The sequence below is a fragment of the Chanodichthys erythropterus genome, chromosome 24 (genome assembly GCF_024489055.1).
Source record: "Chanodichthys erythropterus isolate Z2021 chromosome 24, ASM2448905v1, whole genome shotgun sequence".
Lineage (NCBI taxonomy): Eukaryota > Metazoa > Chordata > Actinopteri > Cypriniformes > Xenocyprididae > Chanodichthys > Chanodichthys erythropterus.
Window position 1 is genome coordinate 15,639,919 of NC_090244.1, and position 16,808 is coordinate 15,656,726.

General features: G+C 34.5%; 3 protein-coding genes across 3 annotated transcripts in view; 2 read left to right on the forward strand and 1 right to left on the reverse strand.

Moving 5' to 3' along the window:
* Positions 1-1,862: 1,862 nt before the first annotated feature.
* kxd1 (KxDL motif containing 1) lies at positions 1,863-3,846 on the forward strand. The gene is made up of 5 exons (XM_067380333.1): positions 1,863-2,001; positions 2,083-2,184; positions 2,262-2,414; positions 2,673-2,719; positions 3,466-3,846. The coding sequence occupies exons 2-5, from the start codon at positions 2,090-2,092 to the stop codon at positions 3,717-3,719; spliced, it is 549 nt and encodes a 182-aa protein (XP_067236434.1). The 5' UTR covers positions 1,863-2,001; positions 2,083-2,089; the 3' UTR covers positions 3,720-3,846.
* A 1,132-nt stretch (positions 3,847-4,978) lies between these two features.
* ergic2 (ERGIC and golgi 2) lies at positions 4,979-16,272 on the forward strand. Its single transcript, XM_067378991.1, has 14 exons — positions 4,979-5,123; positions 5,412-5,557; positions 8,357-8,465; positions 8,567-8,613; positions 8,704-8,771; positions 8,847-8,887; positions 8,991-9,092; positions 9,516-9,611; positions 11,211-11,266; positions 11,492-11,590; positions 14,337-14,434; positions 14,626-14,788; positions 14,864-14,943; positions 15,025-16,272. Exons 2-14 carry the CDS (start codon positions 5,452-5,454, stop codon positions 15,088-15,090), a joined length of 1,131 nt encoding a protein of 376 aa, XP_067235092.1. The 5' UTR covers positions 4,979-5,123; positions 5,412-5,451; the 3' UTR covers positions 15,091-16,272.
* magi2b (membrane associated guanylate kinase, WW and PDZ domain containing 2b) overlaps positions 14,668-16,808 on the reverse strand; it is a 134,628-nt gene continuing 132,487 nt past the window's right edge. Inside the window, exon 25 of the transcript XR_010893875.1 lies at positions 14,668-14,805. The gene's annotated coding sequence lies outside the window, so the exon portion shown is untranslated. The remainder of the gene's footprint in view (positions 14,806-16,808) is intronic.

Consider the following 16,808-nt stretch of genomic DNA (forward strand, 5'->3'; position numbering starts at 1 on the left):
TCTTGGGATATGTGGTCTCCATTTCAACGGACGGTGCAAAAGAATAGGGATTGGAGTCTGGAAGAAAACATTCACGGATGCAATTGTTAACATTACTGTAGTATGAAACAGAGCAGGACAAGTGTTGTAGGAGCTGAATGAGGCCGCTGGAGCAATTGCACAACACACGCCTTACGAGCAGCAGAACTTTTATTATGACACAGTCGCCGGCGCCACTTCCGCTTTTCCGGTCATGAGTATGAGGTAACGCAGCTCTGTTTATCATATTAGATACATTTGAGTGTGTTTAAAATGTAATAACGTTACTCTGTGCATTTACTCAGCGGCTGCGAGACACTTGTTTGAGACACACTGCAGTAAGATAGATTGATTTTAAAATATCATATTAATAAACGCTGGATGGCTTGTGTTGATAAATGGCAAGCAATTAATTTTGAAACGTATTGTATGATGGAGAAAATGCTGTAGGCTGCTACTAAAAATAAAGCTGCATCTGATTATGCTATGTTAGCTACTTCACAAAAAAGTGTTTTTCTCTGAGGCATGGTAAAGCATGGTACTCGCAAAAAATCAAGAAAATTAGATTTAAACAATAAGAATAAATGTGTTGAGCTATATAACAACAATTCATTTTCTGTCTATAAATATATCAAAACAGTTGTTCCCTTGTCTAATAAAACATGTAATATATTAAAGCGTCTTTGGTGTTTCTATGGTTTCTACAAAATAAAACCGGAAACCGAGGGAAACGCGGGTATGACGCAATTGACAGGCGACTCCACAAACGTCCCGGAGTCTTGGTTAAAATTGCAATTTTCTCACGATTTACAAATAGTTGCAAACATTTGGGATATTGTAAGTACCCAAGTGAACAAAATATATAACACTGGCCTAGTGGTTTTTGGATATTTTACTGCAAAAATATTACATATTGCACCTTTAATAACGATATTTCTCATTTATAATAAAATTAATATTAAATTAAGCAATATTCGCCACCAGGGGCTTTTGTTTATATTTAAATGGAAATAAATTCTTAATCTGCATATCTATTTTTGTCAGTTATGGGTCAGCTAGCTTGTGTTACCTGATAAGTTCAAAGACGGAAGAGGAACCTGCACATGTCTGCTAGAAACAAATCATGCGAAGACCATTGATGAATTCACTGTGGCATTCCCCACAAGCTCCAACAGAGCCTGAGATTCCTTCAGGACTGTCTGAGCGGTGACAACCAGAGCCAGCACCGTGTTTGTGGTGTGAAGCAGGACTCGGCTGAAGCTCTTATCTGATTTGAAGTGATATTGCAGTGTGCTTTGTTGTGGTGCAGATTAAATGATTTTTAGATTACATTTCAAAAGTGCTTCAACGAGTTATCCTCTTCACATTACCTGAAATAGTCATTATAAATTATTATTTAATATTAAATATAAATAAATTAATTATTAATAATTATTTAATTATAATAGTTATTTAATATTAATTATATTACAATTTATACACAAAAGTGGCTGAACTTTTATTATGCAGAATGTGACACATAATTTTACCTGAAATATATAAATACATTTCTCATTATAGAATGGTAAGATCATAAAATTAAAAACCTTATAATTTTTTCATTAATTTTGACACTATAACGTTGAAAAATAACTATTGTGACATAATTAATTGTTTTTTAATATAAAATATGAAATAAAATTATTCAACCGCTTAAAATAAATTCCGCGACACTGATTTTAATAAAAATCAAACACGCCGCTCTTTCTGGAGAGCCAATCAACGCTTACAAAAATCTCCGTGACCCCGCCTCCCACATTACCTCGCTATCATGTGATCATGTGACCACAACATCACAACAAAAATGTCTGCCTGCTTCTTTTCGGTGCGGTAAATTGTTTTATCGTTTCACAAATATATTAAAAGGGTCTGTGCGTGTGCGTCAAAACTACTGCAAGACTTTTTTTTTAAACCAACCGAGTCAGACAGTGAATAATTTACCACGTAAGCGACGGTACTTGTATCTGTCAGTTTATTATTGATTTGATTCATTAGTAACACTAATATCTTGTGTTTTGTGTAAAGCTTCATCATGGAGCCCACCGCATCGGGAATATTCTGCAACAGGATGCTCAGCATGGTGAACTCTGAGGATGTGAACGCCATCATTCAAGCTCAGAGACATATGTGGGTTTTCCTATCTAGTGAGTGACCTACCTAGGCAGCATTTGTACTGATTTTTGATTTTGCTGCATGTCTTCCAGGCTTGACCGGTTTGAGAAGACCAATGAGATGCTAATTAACTTCAATGGGCTGTCCAATGTGCGCTTACAACAGATGAATGAACACTTTCTAATGCACACCCGTACATTAATAGAGATGAAGAAAGACTTGGACAGCATCTTCAGACGAATAAGGTATTATATATCCATAACGTAACTATAAGGTGAATTAATGTACTGTGGGACACCTAAGATCTGCACATTTCTTATTCTATTACAAGCAAACGTATGATAACATTAATACATTCTGATAAAATTTTGGGCAAATTGAAAGTATATATATATATATATATATATATATATATATATATATATATATATATATATATATATAATGTATTACAAAGTATGGTGCAACAAGTCATTTCCTAACATCATTTTGTGTTTCCTCAGGACTTTAAAAGGCAAGGTTGCGAAACAATATCCAGAGGCCTTTAGCAGTAAGTTATTATGCAGTATTTTATATTGGAATACACTAGGATTAAAACTGTTATAGGCCTAAATAAAAACTGCATAGAAATAACCAGAAATCTGATTCTGAGTAAAATGTGTGTGAATAAATACATTTATTAAGCGTTTATAACATGTAAGTTTAAAATGGCTCATTTGTTGGCAGGTATTATGTTAAAGTCACCTTTTTTATTCAATGCTTATCAATGACTTATAATGCATTTGTAAATAAGTTATTAGTCATTAACAAACACCTTTATAAACCCTTTACAAAGAGAACCTTAATGTAAAGTGTTACCAGATTTTTTATTTTTTAAAGAAAAACTTGCTTTTATTCAGCAAGTACGCATGATCAAAAGTGACCATAAAAACATTTATAATATATAGTTTGCACAAAAATATGAAGCAGCACAGCTGTTTTCAACATTGATTATAATAATAATGTTTCTTGAGCAGCAGATCAGCATATCAGAATGATTTCCGAAGGATCATGTGACACTGAAGACTGGAGTAATGATGCTGAAAATTCAGCTTTAACATTGCGGGAATAAATTATATTTTAAAATATATTCAAATAGAAAGCAGCTATTTTAAATTATAATAATATTTCACATTATTACTGTATTTTTTATCTTTTAAGTACCCCAAGCATTTGAATATATATATATATAGTGCATTTCTAATTTTGTACCAGTTTTGCTCATGTACTTTTATCAAACCACTTTGTTTCCAAAAGACATCAATGAATGTTCCAACCTGGAGGATGATGATGAGTTTGACCCCATCCCTCCCAGTGTGGCCACCACCATCACTGCCACTGCAACGTCCGAACAGAGCACAGAGTCATGTGACACAAGCCCTGATGTGATCTCACCCACCATTAGCTGCTCTTCTGAAGATCCCTCTCAAGAGAACACCGGCACACCAACCTCTGACAGTCATGAACCGGCAGTGTTACGGGACGAGGGTCCGGATTCAGCTGACATTTAAATTTATAATATGGTGTTTACTACATCCAGATGCCACTTAAAGGGTTAGTTCACCCAAAAATGAAAATAATGTAATTTATTACTCACCCTCATGCCGTTCCACACCCGTAAGACCTTCGTTCATCTTCGGAACACAAATTAAGATATTTTTGTTGAAATCCGATGGCTCAGTGAGGCCTCTATAGCCAGCAATGACATTTCCTCTCTCAAGATCTATAAAGCTACTAAAAACATATTTAAATCAGTTCATGTGAGTCCAGTGGTGCAATATTAATATATAACGACTTATATATTGATGGCCGTTTTCAAAACACTGCTTGAGGAAGCTTCGGAGCATTATGAATCTTTTTTGTTGATTCAGCGGTTCGGAGTGCCAAAGTCACGTGATTTCAGCAGTTTGGCGATTTCACACGTGATCTGAATCATGATTCGACACAAAAGATTCATAACGCTCCAAAGCTTCATGAAGCAGTGTTTTGAAATCGTCATTTTGTTTTTTTGGCGCACCAAAAATATTCTCGTCGCTTTATAATATTAATATTGAACCACTGTACTCACATGAACTGATTTAAATATGTTTTTAGTACATTAATGGATCTTGAGAGAGGAAGTGTCATTACTGGCTATGCAGGCCTCATGAGCCATCGGATTTTATCAAAAATATCTTAATTTGTGTTCTGAAGATGAACGAAGGTCTTACAGGTGTGGAACGACATGAGGGTGAGTAATTAATGACAGAATTTTCATTTTTGGGTGAACTAACTCTTTAATGATGCAAGTCTACGGCTTAAAGTTTACCATGTGAAAGTGTGCTACTAATTTTGTGTTATTTTCAGTTTTCTGTTACAACATTACATATATTTGAATGACTGCTCTGGTAATGGCCTAGAAAATTAATGCAAACTATTTTTTTGCAGATAAAAAAAATTCCAAAGATGATTATGATACAGTTAAATACAGACATGTGTACCTGTTGTTGTGTAATATTTCATGTTAAAACCGCATTAGTTATTATTTAGTATTATTTTTTGGACTAAGAAAATGTATGTCATGAATAAAAGCTTTGTCACAGTATGCAAGGTGAATCTGTTTGCATAAATTTGGATTATTTTGTACTCCAAATTCGGAATAGTCCACTAATCTTACTATTTCTAAAACATAGTAATAGAAATAGTGCTAGAAGTAAGCTAGTTTTCTATTCCGAATCCATTTTTTAAACAGTAAAAAGACTACATTCCCCATAATTCACCGAACCGGAAGCTCGCGACTACAACGCATCAGCGTCCCTCTGTTCCGACTCCTCTACATTCTGTCCGTTATTTCATTAAACGCTTAATGTAAAAGAAGATTATTTATTTGAATATTGTATATAAAAACAATGAGCCGCTTAAAATAGCCTTTCAAGGTAGGTAGAGAGCGAAATTATTAAAATGGCAAGCTAGTCAAGTGCACGGCTAGCAGTGGCTAACAGTAACCATAGACAACTGAGATAGTGGAGCGTTGACAGATAAATTGTTTAAATAAATTAACTTTAAAAGATGTTTACAATCAAAAAGTTAGGCCTACGTCCTAACTTCTATGTATTTAAACTTTTCGCATATTTAGCATTGTATGCTAATAACACAGAAAGTTAATGTAACTACTGCTCTTATGATTGTGCAACTCCTCTTGATGTACAAATGATGAATTGCAGCTTAAATTCATGAGGAAGATATCAGCCAGCTGCTGTGACGATGAGGAGGCTGAACAAAAAGAAAGCCCTGAACTTTGTGAAGGAGTTGGATGCTTTTCCAAAGGTTCCCGAGAGTTATGTGGAGACAACAGCGAGTGGAGGAACTGGTGAGAGATGAGCTGAGATTTCATTTGTCAAAATTATGGTTTGTTTAAACAGACTATATATGTGCACGAGTGTGTGTATCGGTGTTATTTTAACTGTTAGTATAAGTACTAGTATAGTATATACTATATATAGTAGTTAATATAAATGAGATACTGTTACAGTTTTTATTTTGATTAAAATAAATGTGACCCTGGACCACAAAACCAGTCACAAGTCGCACAGGCATATTTGTAGTAATAGCCAACAATACATTGTATGGGTCAAAATGATCAATTTTTCTTTTATTCTAAAAATCATTAGGATATTAAAGGATTAGTTCACTTTCAAATAAATTTTTCCTGATCATTTACTCACCCCCATGTCATCCAAGATGTTCATGTCTTTCTTTCGTCAGTCAAAAAGAAATTAAGAAAACATTCCAGGATTATTCTCATAGTGGACTTCAATGGTGCTCAATGGATTGAAGGTCAAAATTGCAGTTTCAGTGCAGCTTCAAAGGGCTTTAAACTATACCAGACGAGGAATAAGGGTCTTATCTAGAGAAACGATCGGCCATTTTCTAAAAAAAATACAAATATATGCTTTATAAACACAAATGATCGCCTTGCACGTGCTTCCGCTTTTTCCGTATTCTTCAAAAGCTTACGCTGTATGTCTTACACCTTCCCTATTCTACTTATGGGACGAACGTGGCGGCAGTTACGTTTTTTACGTAAAGTTTCTACTGTAAATATATCAAAAATGTATTTTTGTGAGTGGATATGCATTGCTAAAGACTTCATTTGGTCAACTTTAAATGCGATTTTCTCAGTATTTTGATTTTTTGCACCCTCAGATTCCAGATATTCAAATAGTTGTATCTCGGCCAAATATTGTCTTATCCTAACAAACCATACATCAATGGAAAGCTTACTTATTCAGCAAAATTGACTCTTATGACTGGTTTTGTGGTCCAGGGTCACACATGTTTTGAATAAGTTTTAGTTGTGTGTTTAGTGTTTTTTTGCCCTTTTTTTTTTTTTTTTATGTGTATATATAGTTTTTATTACTTTTTATTTTAGTTTTATTTATTTTAGTACATCATGTTAAACTAAATGAGAATGAGAAATGTTTCCTTGTCAAATAGCTAAAATAAAATACGTTTATTGAAATATACAGGGAGTGCAGAATTATTAGGCAAGTTGATTTTCTGATCATATTTTTTTTCCAAGCACATTTTACCAATTCCAATCCACATCAATCTTAATAACTACTATTAATATTGTTTTTAATCATTTATAAGTGATATATAATTGTTCATGAAGGCTGGAAATGAAGAATGCCCTATATTCAGGTGTGCAGAATTATTAGGCAGGTTTTCTTTTACAGATAAAATGAGCCAAAAAAGAGATTTAACTCAGACTGAAAAGTCAAAAATTATTAAATACTCATGAGAAGGACGCAATACTAATGTAATACTAGAAATTGCAAAGTTAAAGCATGACCATTGGACAGTGAAATGCTCATTGGGTCAGCGGGGTCATACAAAAACAGCTGGAGAAGAAAAGACACGTTAACTGCAAAATAATTAAGAGTTAAGGTGAAGAATTAAGTGTGAAACCATCAGGAACCCTTTAGTCTCCAGCGCCACCATTTCCCAGTACTGAAACCTACCTGGAGTCTTCAGAAGTGTGAGGTGTCAGGATCTCAGAGACTTAGGTTAGGTGAAGAATCCTAAAAAATGACCCGCTCTTAATAAGAATCACAAGCTGAAGTGTTATAAAGTACATGAAGACTGGGTTTTTATAGGCCTTATAGACAGACAGCTTGAGAGTGACTCCTGAAGGACCAGCACCACATCCTCTTGTACCACTGTTTGAAGAATTTATCTTCCAGAATCTGGCAGTAAGGTGTGGGAGTTCACTTTTAGTCCATCTCTTATCCTGAAATGTCCATCTTGCAGAGATGGACTAAATGATCTTCCAAAACTTACTGCCAGATTCTGGAAGATAAATTCTTCAAACAGTGGTACAAGAGGATGTGGTGCTGGTCCTTCAGGAGTCACTCTCAAGCTGTCTGTCTATAAGGCCTATAAAAACCCAGTCTTCATGTACTTTATAACACTTCAGCTTGTGATTCTTATTAAGAGCGGGTCATTTTTTAGGATTCTTCACCTAACCTAAGTCTCTGAGATCCTGACACCTCACACTTCTGAAGACTCCAGGTAGGTTTCAGTACTGGGAAATGGTGGCGCTGGAGACTAAAGGGTTCCTGATGGTTTCACACTTAATTCTTCACCTTAATTCTTAATTATTTTGCAGTTAACGTGTCTTTTCTTCTCCAGCTGTTTTTGTATGACCACGCTGACCCAATGAGCATTTCACTGTCCAATGGTCATGCTTTAACTTTGCAATTTCTAGTATTACATTAGTATTGCGTCCTTCATTTCCAGCCTTCATGAACAATTATATATCACTTATAAATGATTAAAAACAATATTAATAGTAGTTATTACGATTGATGTGGATTGGAATTGGTAAAATGTGCTTGGAAAAAAAATATGATCAGAAAATCAACTTGCCTAATATTTCTGCACTCCCTGTATATATTTATATATTTAAATTAAATGAACATTTATTTAAAGTAAATAATTTTTTATGGTTTTAGTAATTTTATTTTTTGTTGACTATTATAACCCTGATGTATGCCATATAGACAGATAGACAGATAGATAGATACTTTTTGGCTGTTCTCAAATATTACTGCTGTGGTACTTAATTGAATCATCATAAAGCAAATTAAATTTTTTTCTTTCTCAGTGTCTGTGTTGGCCTTCATGGCCATGGCACTCTTGGCCTTCTTTGAGTTCTTTGTGTATCGGGACACATGGATGAAGTACGAGTATGAAGTGGATAAGGATTTTACTAGGTGACTTTTTTACATAACAGTAAATTATTTTGTATCTGCATATAATATAGCAGTAAGCTGTGCATTAAAAACACTAACATTTTAGTTTGTTGATCTTGCAGCAAACTACGAATTAACATTGATATCACAGTTGCCATGAGGTGCCAATGTAAGTAAATCTTACTGTAGTAATGGGTTGTATGACTTGTAGCATAAATTTGTCAGTAATCTTCTGAATTAATTTAATTTTTTTCTTCAGTTGTTGGTGCAGATGTGTTGGATCTCGCAGAGACGATGGTGGCGTCTGATGGCCTGCAGTATGAACCTGTGAGTATCTAAATGTTACTTATTTCCTAGTATATTTTATAGTTGTGCCATAACATGTTTACGACTCTTTCGCAGGTTGTTTTTGACCTTTCTCCTCAGCAGAGAATCTGGCACAGGTATATTACTTTTGATTACGTTTTCACCTGTGACGTTAGGATGCAATTCTAATGTCATATATTTGTAAATATAAAGATGAAAAATCCTTTTTGTGTCCCTCAGAACACTTTTGCTCATTCAGAACCATCTGCGTGAGGAACATTCACTCCAGGATGTTCTGTTCAAGAATGTCATGAAAGGTGCCCCCACTGCTCTCCCACCCAGGTCAGAACACATGACACCACCGTATGAGAAGATATTACACCATGTCGAACGTAAAGTCGGCATGAAACGGAAGTTGTGATTCTCTATTGTGGCGTATATCCAAGTAAAACGGCTTCTCGAACAAGAAAAAATGTGGGGCGGGGATTGATTTTGTCCATCGGGATTTAATTGGATGGTTGTGGTTTGCTGTTGGTCGATCTCATGTGAGTGACAGGTTGTCCCACCCAGTAATCACGTCAACAGAGAAGAGATGCCGTTGCAAGAGGGAGGGGAAGATATTTTGAATTAAATTGAAGATTACGCACATGAATAAAACAAATGATGTGCACAGATAAATCATTTATAATGAATACAGCAATATTCCATAAAAAACAAGAATTGTCCATTTTGTTTTCATGGTGACTTTTTCTGTTTACTGTGTAGGGAAGATGACCCCACACAGCCCCTAAATGCCTGCCGGATTCATGGACACCTCTATGTCAATAAAGTAGCAGGAAATTTCCACATCACTGTTGGCAAGTATGTTTCGTTTCATTCTGTTTTTTGCATCCAATTACATTTTAACTTCTGTAAAGTTGTTTTTAACCCTTGTGCGGTCTTCGTTTGGGAAGTACACTCAGGGTCTTCGGGGTCTCTACAGACCCCAGGCAACAAAATGCAATTTTGTAACAAAATACTTGTTTGTTTGTTTTTTATTTTAAACAAATGTAATTTTATTCTGTTTATTAATGTTTTTACTCCATGTTTGTGCAGTTTTTGGAGGATTTATCATATTTTTAAAATTTATATAAATAAATTAAAAATAAATAAATAGGTTTTTATATAAAAAACAGCTTTTTATGTAAAATTCACTTTAGAAAAGACCCACATTTCTAAATTTCATTCATGGGGATAACGTGGATAATTTGACATGGTTTAGTGTAAGATTTTTGCCCATCTTTTGGAAAATGCAGTTATAAAAGTAAAAAAAAAAAACAAATTTTTACCAGTAGATGTCTGCAGAGCTCCACTATTTGCTATGTGTTATTTGACTGATTGAAAGACATCTTTTCACAAGTTTTTTTCAGTTGGATTCATATCTAAATATTCTGAAATCACAATTATGACAATAAAGGCTACTTTTTTGTCAAAGTTTAGTATTTTTTGTAATGAAAAAAATCATTTTTTTTATATTGTTACATTATGATGAGACTCCACTTAGAAAATGGACAAAATTCATCCTCAAAATCAACATTTTTGAAAAACACATTTTTTTCAGTACAAAAAAAATGGTAAACTTTGACAAAAAGTAATTTTTATTGTCTTTTTATTGTCATAATTGTGATTTCATAATATTTAGATATAAATCCAACTGAAAAATACTTGTGAAAAGATGTCTTTCAGTCAGTCAAATAGCACATAGCAAATAGTGAAGCTCTGCAGCCGTCTACTGGTAAAAGTGATATTTTTTTTTTACTTTTAAAACTGCATTTTCCAAAAGAGGGGCAAAAATGGTTACACTTAATCAAGTCAAATTATCCATGTTATCCACATGAATAAAAGTTAGAAATGTGGGTCTTTTATAAAGTGAATTGTACATAATAAGCTGTTTTTGTATCCAAAAAATATTTATTTATTTATATTAATGTAAAATATATGACAAATCATCCAAAAACTGCACAAATATGAAGTAAAAACATTAATAAACAGAGTAAAATTACATTTGTTTTTTAAAAAACAATTATTTTGTTACAAAATTAAATTTTGTTGCCTGGTGTCTGTGGAGACCCCAAAGACCCTGAGTGTGCCCTTTTTTTTACACTAACATAAAAACAAGATATCAGTCCAATTTTTTTTTCTTTGTAGATCTAGAAAGTGTTAACAACTGTACAAAGTTTCATGTCATTTGGACAAAGAGAACCTTTTTTGTTTTTATTAGAGCAAACGTTGTTTGGGGTCTGTGCAGACCCCAAATACCTTATAAGGGTTAAACTTCTGTAAACGTACTTTTAGAGGTATGAATGTATGTCAGTTGAAGAGTCCATTTGATTGTTGATGTAGTCAAATGATGTACACTTTTTGAATGAGAATGAATATCATCTGCTGTCTGTGTATTTCCTTATTTCATGTTCATTTCAGGGCCATCCCACACCCTCGAGGTCATGCTCATCTGGCGGCCCTGGTCAGCCATGAGAGTAAGCCAAAGAGTTTCTTCAGACCCTAACATAGTTTGTTCATAGCCTTGTTCTAGAAAAGTAGGGGTTTGTGATAAAATTTTGTATCTGAATGGCTGATTCTATGCAAAACAAATCCTGTGCTTTTGCATGCAGACTAGAAGGCAACATCTGTTCCACTGAAAAAGGAAGTGTAAGTCTTATGTTAAAGTTCAGTTTGCTAATAAGGACTGTTTTACTTTTCAGCATACAACTTCTCCCATCGGATAGACCATCTGTCTTTTGGAGAGGAAATACCAGGCATATTAAATCCACTGGATGGCACAGAAAAAGTGTCTGCAGATCGTAAGTGATTGTAACTTTAAAAAAAAAAATAAGGAAAAAGTGTGTTTCTAAATCCTCAGCATGAGGCTTAATCATTTCACTTTTGGTGTGAAAGGGTCTTTACGTTTGCCAAAAATAGAACTTTAGTTTTTTCTTATTTAAAAAAACAAAAAAGCAAGCCCAACCCAGGTGAGAAAAAGTAACGCAAAAGTAATGTAACGTATTGTTATCGTGGGCATTTCAAAATACCGTAAATAATAATTTATTACCAATTATTAAAATTTTTATAATGCATATAAGAATACTTTCCCCATCAATCGTATAAAATGCACAACACCGCTGTATTCTGCGTCAAAGGGACATGCGCTCAGATGTAAACAAGCCCAACGTGCACGAGAAGCACATGGCGGAACCAGTGAAGGAGACGCGCTGAATAAAAATGCGCGTTCACTCTCTGACAGCAGAGGGCGCTGATGGAACAGCAGAGTGCAGCGGTTACCCCGGAAACCCCATAAACAAAGCAACTGCACTGGTGAAATTTTTAAAATGCCTCAAACATATATTTTAATCTGGACTACAACATGCCCTAATGATTAGAAATGTTCTGATTACTTGTTATTGTTCAGTAAAATTTAAAGACATACGGCTTCATTAGTTATGTTAATTCATTATCACTAAACTGACAGTAAAAATACTTATAAAGCATTAATTATTCTTAATTAATGTTAATTTCTTAGTTACTGTTTAATAACATTACTAAAATCAAAAGTACTTATTTAATGGACCTGAGATAAAACTAACAATGATCAGTTGTGTTTCTTAACTAACTTAACCAAAAAATAATACTTTCTGTAACAAATGTAGCTGTTGCTCAATCTTAGTTAATGCATTAAATAATGAGACCTTATTGTAAAGTGTTACCTGTTCTTTATGGCCTAATTCTTCTGCACTTTAATCTGTTTGAAAATGTGACTTTACATTTTTTTTTGTTTTTTGTGTATTGCATTATTGTATTTAAACATTCAAATTTATTTTTATTACAAAAAGAGTTCTTAAACCTGTTATACTATGACAACACTTTTTTTGCAACTTATTTTAATATTGTGATAATACCGTATACAGTGAGAAAAGCTTCAGCAATTAATCTCAACATGAAAATTTGATACCGTCACATGCCTACTTCACACTGACAAAATGAGCTGTTCAGTAAACTGTACTAACTGACCTACAGGATCTGACGGATCGCTGAACTTTTTTTCAGTAACGTTAAATGTGGGCTTTATAAGCTTATTAATAAATGTTATTAGTTAAGATAACAAGCCTAATGTTAGCCATGACGGGAAAAAGTAGGTGACCATTATCTGGCAGTTACTATTTTTATGGGTATAAAATTATAATTAGCAGGACAAAACTGATGATAGCTTACTCTAATTAATTATTGAGCACTGTCTACAGCAATCGATCTTCTGTAACGTTAGTTCAACTTGATTTAAAGGTGCCATCGAATGTTTTTTACAAGATGTAATATAAGTCTAAGGTGTCCCCTGAATGTGTCTGTGAAGTTTCAGCTCAAAATACCCCATAGATTTTTTTTTAATTCATTTTTTTAACTGCTTATTTTGGGGCATAATTATAAATGAGCCGATTTATGCTGCGGCCCCTTTAAATCTCATGCTCTCTGCCCACGGAGCTCGTGCTTGCCTTAAACAGCATAAACAAAGTTTACACAGCTAATATAACCCTCAAATGGATCTTTACAAAGTGTTCGTCGTGCATGCGTCGGATTATGTGAGTGTTGTATACTGTTATATTGTTTACATTTGATTCTGAATGAGTTTGAGGCTGTGTTCCGTGGCTAACGGCTAATGCTACACTGTTGGAGAGATTTATAAAGAATGAAGTTGTGTTTATGAATTATACAGACTGCAAGTGTTTAGTAATGAAAATAGCAATGGCTCTCTTGTCTCCGTGAATACAGTAAGAAACGATGGTAACTTTAACCACATTTAACAGTACATTAGCAACATGCTAACGAAACATTTAGAAAGACAATTTACAAATATCACTAAAAATATCATGTAATCATGGATCATGTCAGTTATTATTGCTCCATCTGCCATTTTTCGCTATTGTTCTTGCTTGCTTACCTAGTCTGATGATTCAGCTGTGCACAGATCCAGACGTTAATACTGGCTGCCCTTGTGTAATGCCTTGAACATGAGCTGGCATATGCAAGTCGATGTTATGTTGAGATTCGCCTGTTCTTCGGAGGTCTTTTAAACAAATGAGATTTATATAAAAAGGAGGAAATAATGGAGTTTGAGACTCACTGTATGTCATTTCCATGTACTGAACTCTTGTTATTCAACTATGCAGAGGTAAATTCAATTTTTCATTCGAGGGCACCTTTAAAATGGCAGGACCGTTTCTGACAGTTTAGTTGTTTCTAGTGGCATATTATATTGAGTTTATCTACTGAATTTGCTGTTTCAAAATTATTGTTGCTCTAGAAACAGAATAGCCTATTATTTTATAGGTAGAATTTTAAATGGTGTATAATTTATATAGCCTATTTAAAATACATCAATGATGATGCAGACGTCTGGGCAGAAGTCATACGATTTACATTCAGTTCATTACAATGGAAGGAAGTGTCGTCGTGGCGTCCATGATTATAACGCATTACTTTTCAAAGCAACTTTCCCCAACACTGTTTATAAATAACATTTATTGTTTATAATTTTTTTGTTTTTGTTGTTTCTGCTAGATAATCAGATGTTCCAGTACTTTATTACCATTGTGCCCACAAAACTGCAGACATACAAGTTGTCAGCGGACACACACCAGTATTCAGTCACTGAACGGGTACAGACGGCTTTAAAATTTCAAAATATATATTCATAACCATCTGTCGTTTTAATTAAAGTTGCATATCAAACTGACACAATTTGCTACATTTTACAAAGTTACATTTTAAAAAGTTATGTTCGTAAAGTACATTGTGTATGCACGATTGCCCAAGGATGACGCGCACGTTTGGACTCTCTTTCCTCTAGGAGCGAGTGATAAACCACGCAGCGGGGAGTCATGGGGTTTCTGGGATCTTTATGAAGTACGACATCAGCTCTCTGATGGTAAAGGTGACTGAGCAGCACATGCCCCTGTGGCAGTTCCTCGTGCGGCTCTGTGGCATCATAGGAGGCATTTTCTCAACAACAGGTAGATGGAGAGAATATCTGCTAATCAAAAATATGTCATTTGAAATGATTCAACAATTGTGATTTGTTTCTGCAGGCATGTTACATGGTCTGGTTGGCTTCTGCGTAGACGTGGTCTGCTGTCGTTTTAAACTGGGGGTTTACAAGCCGAAAACTGTGAGTAGTGATGGGGGGGGGCATTGTTTTTTAATTGTTTTAGAACTGAGCATTGACACTCATGTTGTCTTTTGTCTTTAGATGAGTGTTTTCGATGGCCAAGTGAACAGCCTGACGCCACTTCTTTCTGAGAACGGCGAACACTAGCCCACATTTAAAGATCAGTTCATTCACTATTCGATTTGAAACACAATTGTAAGTCCCAGGATTCAGTTAATACAGGATATTGAGGTTGACTGTCATTTGTGGTACTTTAAAGAGCCATCTGCACTGACACAATAACTGTTACACAGGTATAATTTCATAAACCAGTAGAAGATTAACAAAAAATTAATGAATTTAAATTAGTGGACAGCTTTTTAAAAATATTATAGAAAAAGATTTGTTAGTTCACCCAAAAATGAAAATTCTGTCATTAATTACTCACCCTCATGCCGTTGAACCACTGCAGTCACATCGACTGTTTTAACAATGTCTTTAGTACCTTTCTGGACCTTTAAAGTTGTGATTATATTGCTGTCTATGGATGAGTCATATCTCTCGGATTTCATCAAAAATATCTTAATACGTGTTCTGAAGATGAACGAAGGTCTTACGGGTGAGTAATTCATGACAGAAATTTCATTTTGGGTTAAACTAACCCTTTAAAATATGAAGTAGCATCAGGAATATTTCAGACACGACCCATTCACAACAGTATTAGCATCTGGTTGGGATGTTTGTCCCCAGCCAGAGCCGAGATCTCCACCTCAGGAAGGACTGAATATTTTATATTCATGTGCATTTCAAGAGATTGTGTTTGAAATTATTGATACTGATAAATGAAAGTAATACAATCGTGATTGTATTTGGTTATATGACTAAATTATACAAGGGGGGTAGTATTCATTTAAAGCATATTAAATCATGTAAATCATTTCCCACGTTGTTTCTGCATGATTATAGATCACGCTGTCGATGCATAGATTCTTGTGCCAAAGCCTTTTCTAGTTCCATTAGGGTGTAATGGATAAATCTGAAGAGAATTTAGTCCCTTTTTGAAAGTCTGGAGACAAATTACAGTCACGTATAACATCCTGTTGGTTTATTTTGCTTAGTTTATGAATTTTAATACAACATTCCCTAGGATTGTGCTGTTTTCTTGTGTATTATTGAGCGTGTCCTCTGAGAGTCCAAATAAAAACACTTTCTTATGCACCTGCACACCTGTGATAACGGTTTTGGAGTGTCGCCACCTTGTCTGTTATTGTCTCCTGAGCATCAAAATAAAATCTTGATTTCATAGTTGAAAGTTTGTCCTCAGACACTAGTGTAATCTATTTAATTAAAATGTATAAATATACAATTTATTCTTGCATTCATTTTTTCTTTGTTGATGCTTTCTTACCCCATAGGACCCAAGAAAGTGCAAATGACAATTACCAGAGCAGCTGGTTTAGAAATGATCTTTGTTCAGGCATCAACCTTGTTGCCAGCAGATCACATACAGACCCTATAAATCATAACTAGATTTAAAGGTGCTAAAGAGGATCTTTTCGTCGACTGAGTTTTTGAAATGAGTGCATGCGTAAGAACAACCCCCCTCCTTCACAGCTCATTTCGAGGGAACACCTCCCAAAACTTGTGTATAAAACAAAACACCCTCTTTAGCACCTTTAAAGGGTTAGTTCACCCAAAAATGTAATATTGGAACACAAATTAAGATATTTTTGATGAAATCCAAGATATTTTTTATCCTTCATTGAAAGCAATGAAATTATCACATTCAATTTCCAGATAAGTAGTAAAAACATTGTTAAAATAGCCGACGTGACTACAGTGCTTTAAACTTAAAATGTTATGAAGTGACGAGAATACTTTTTGTG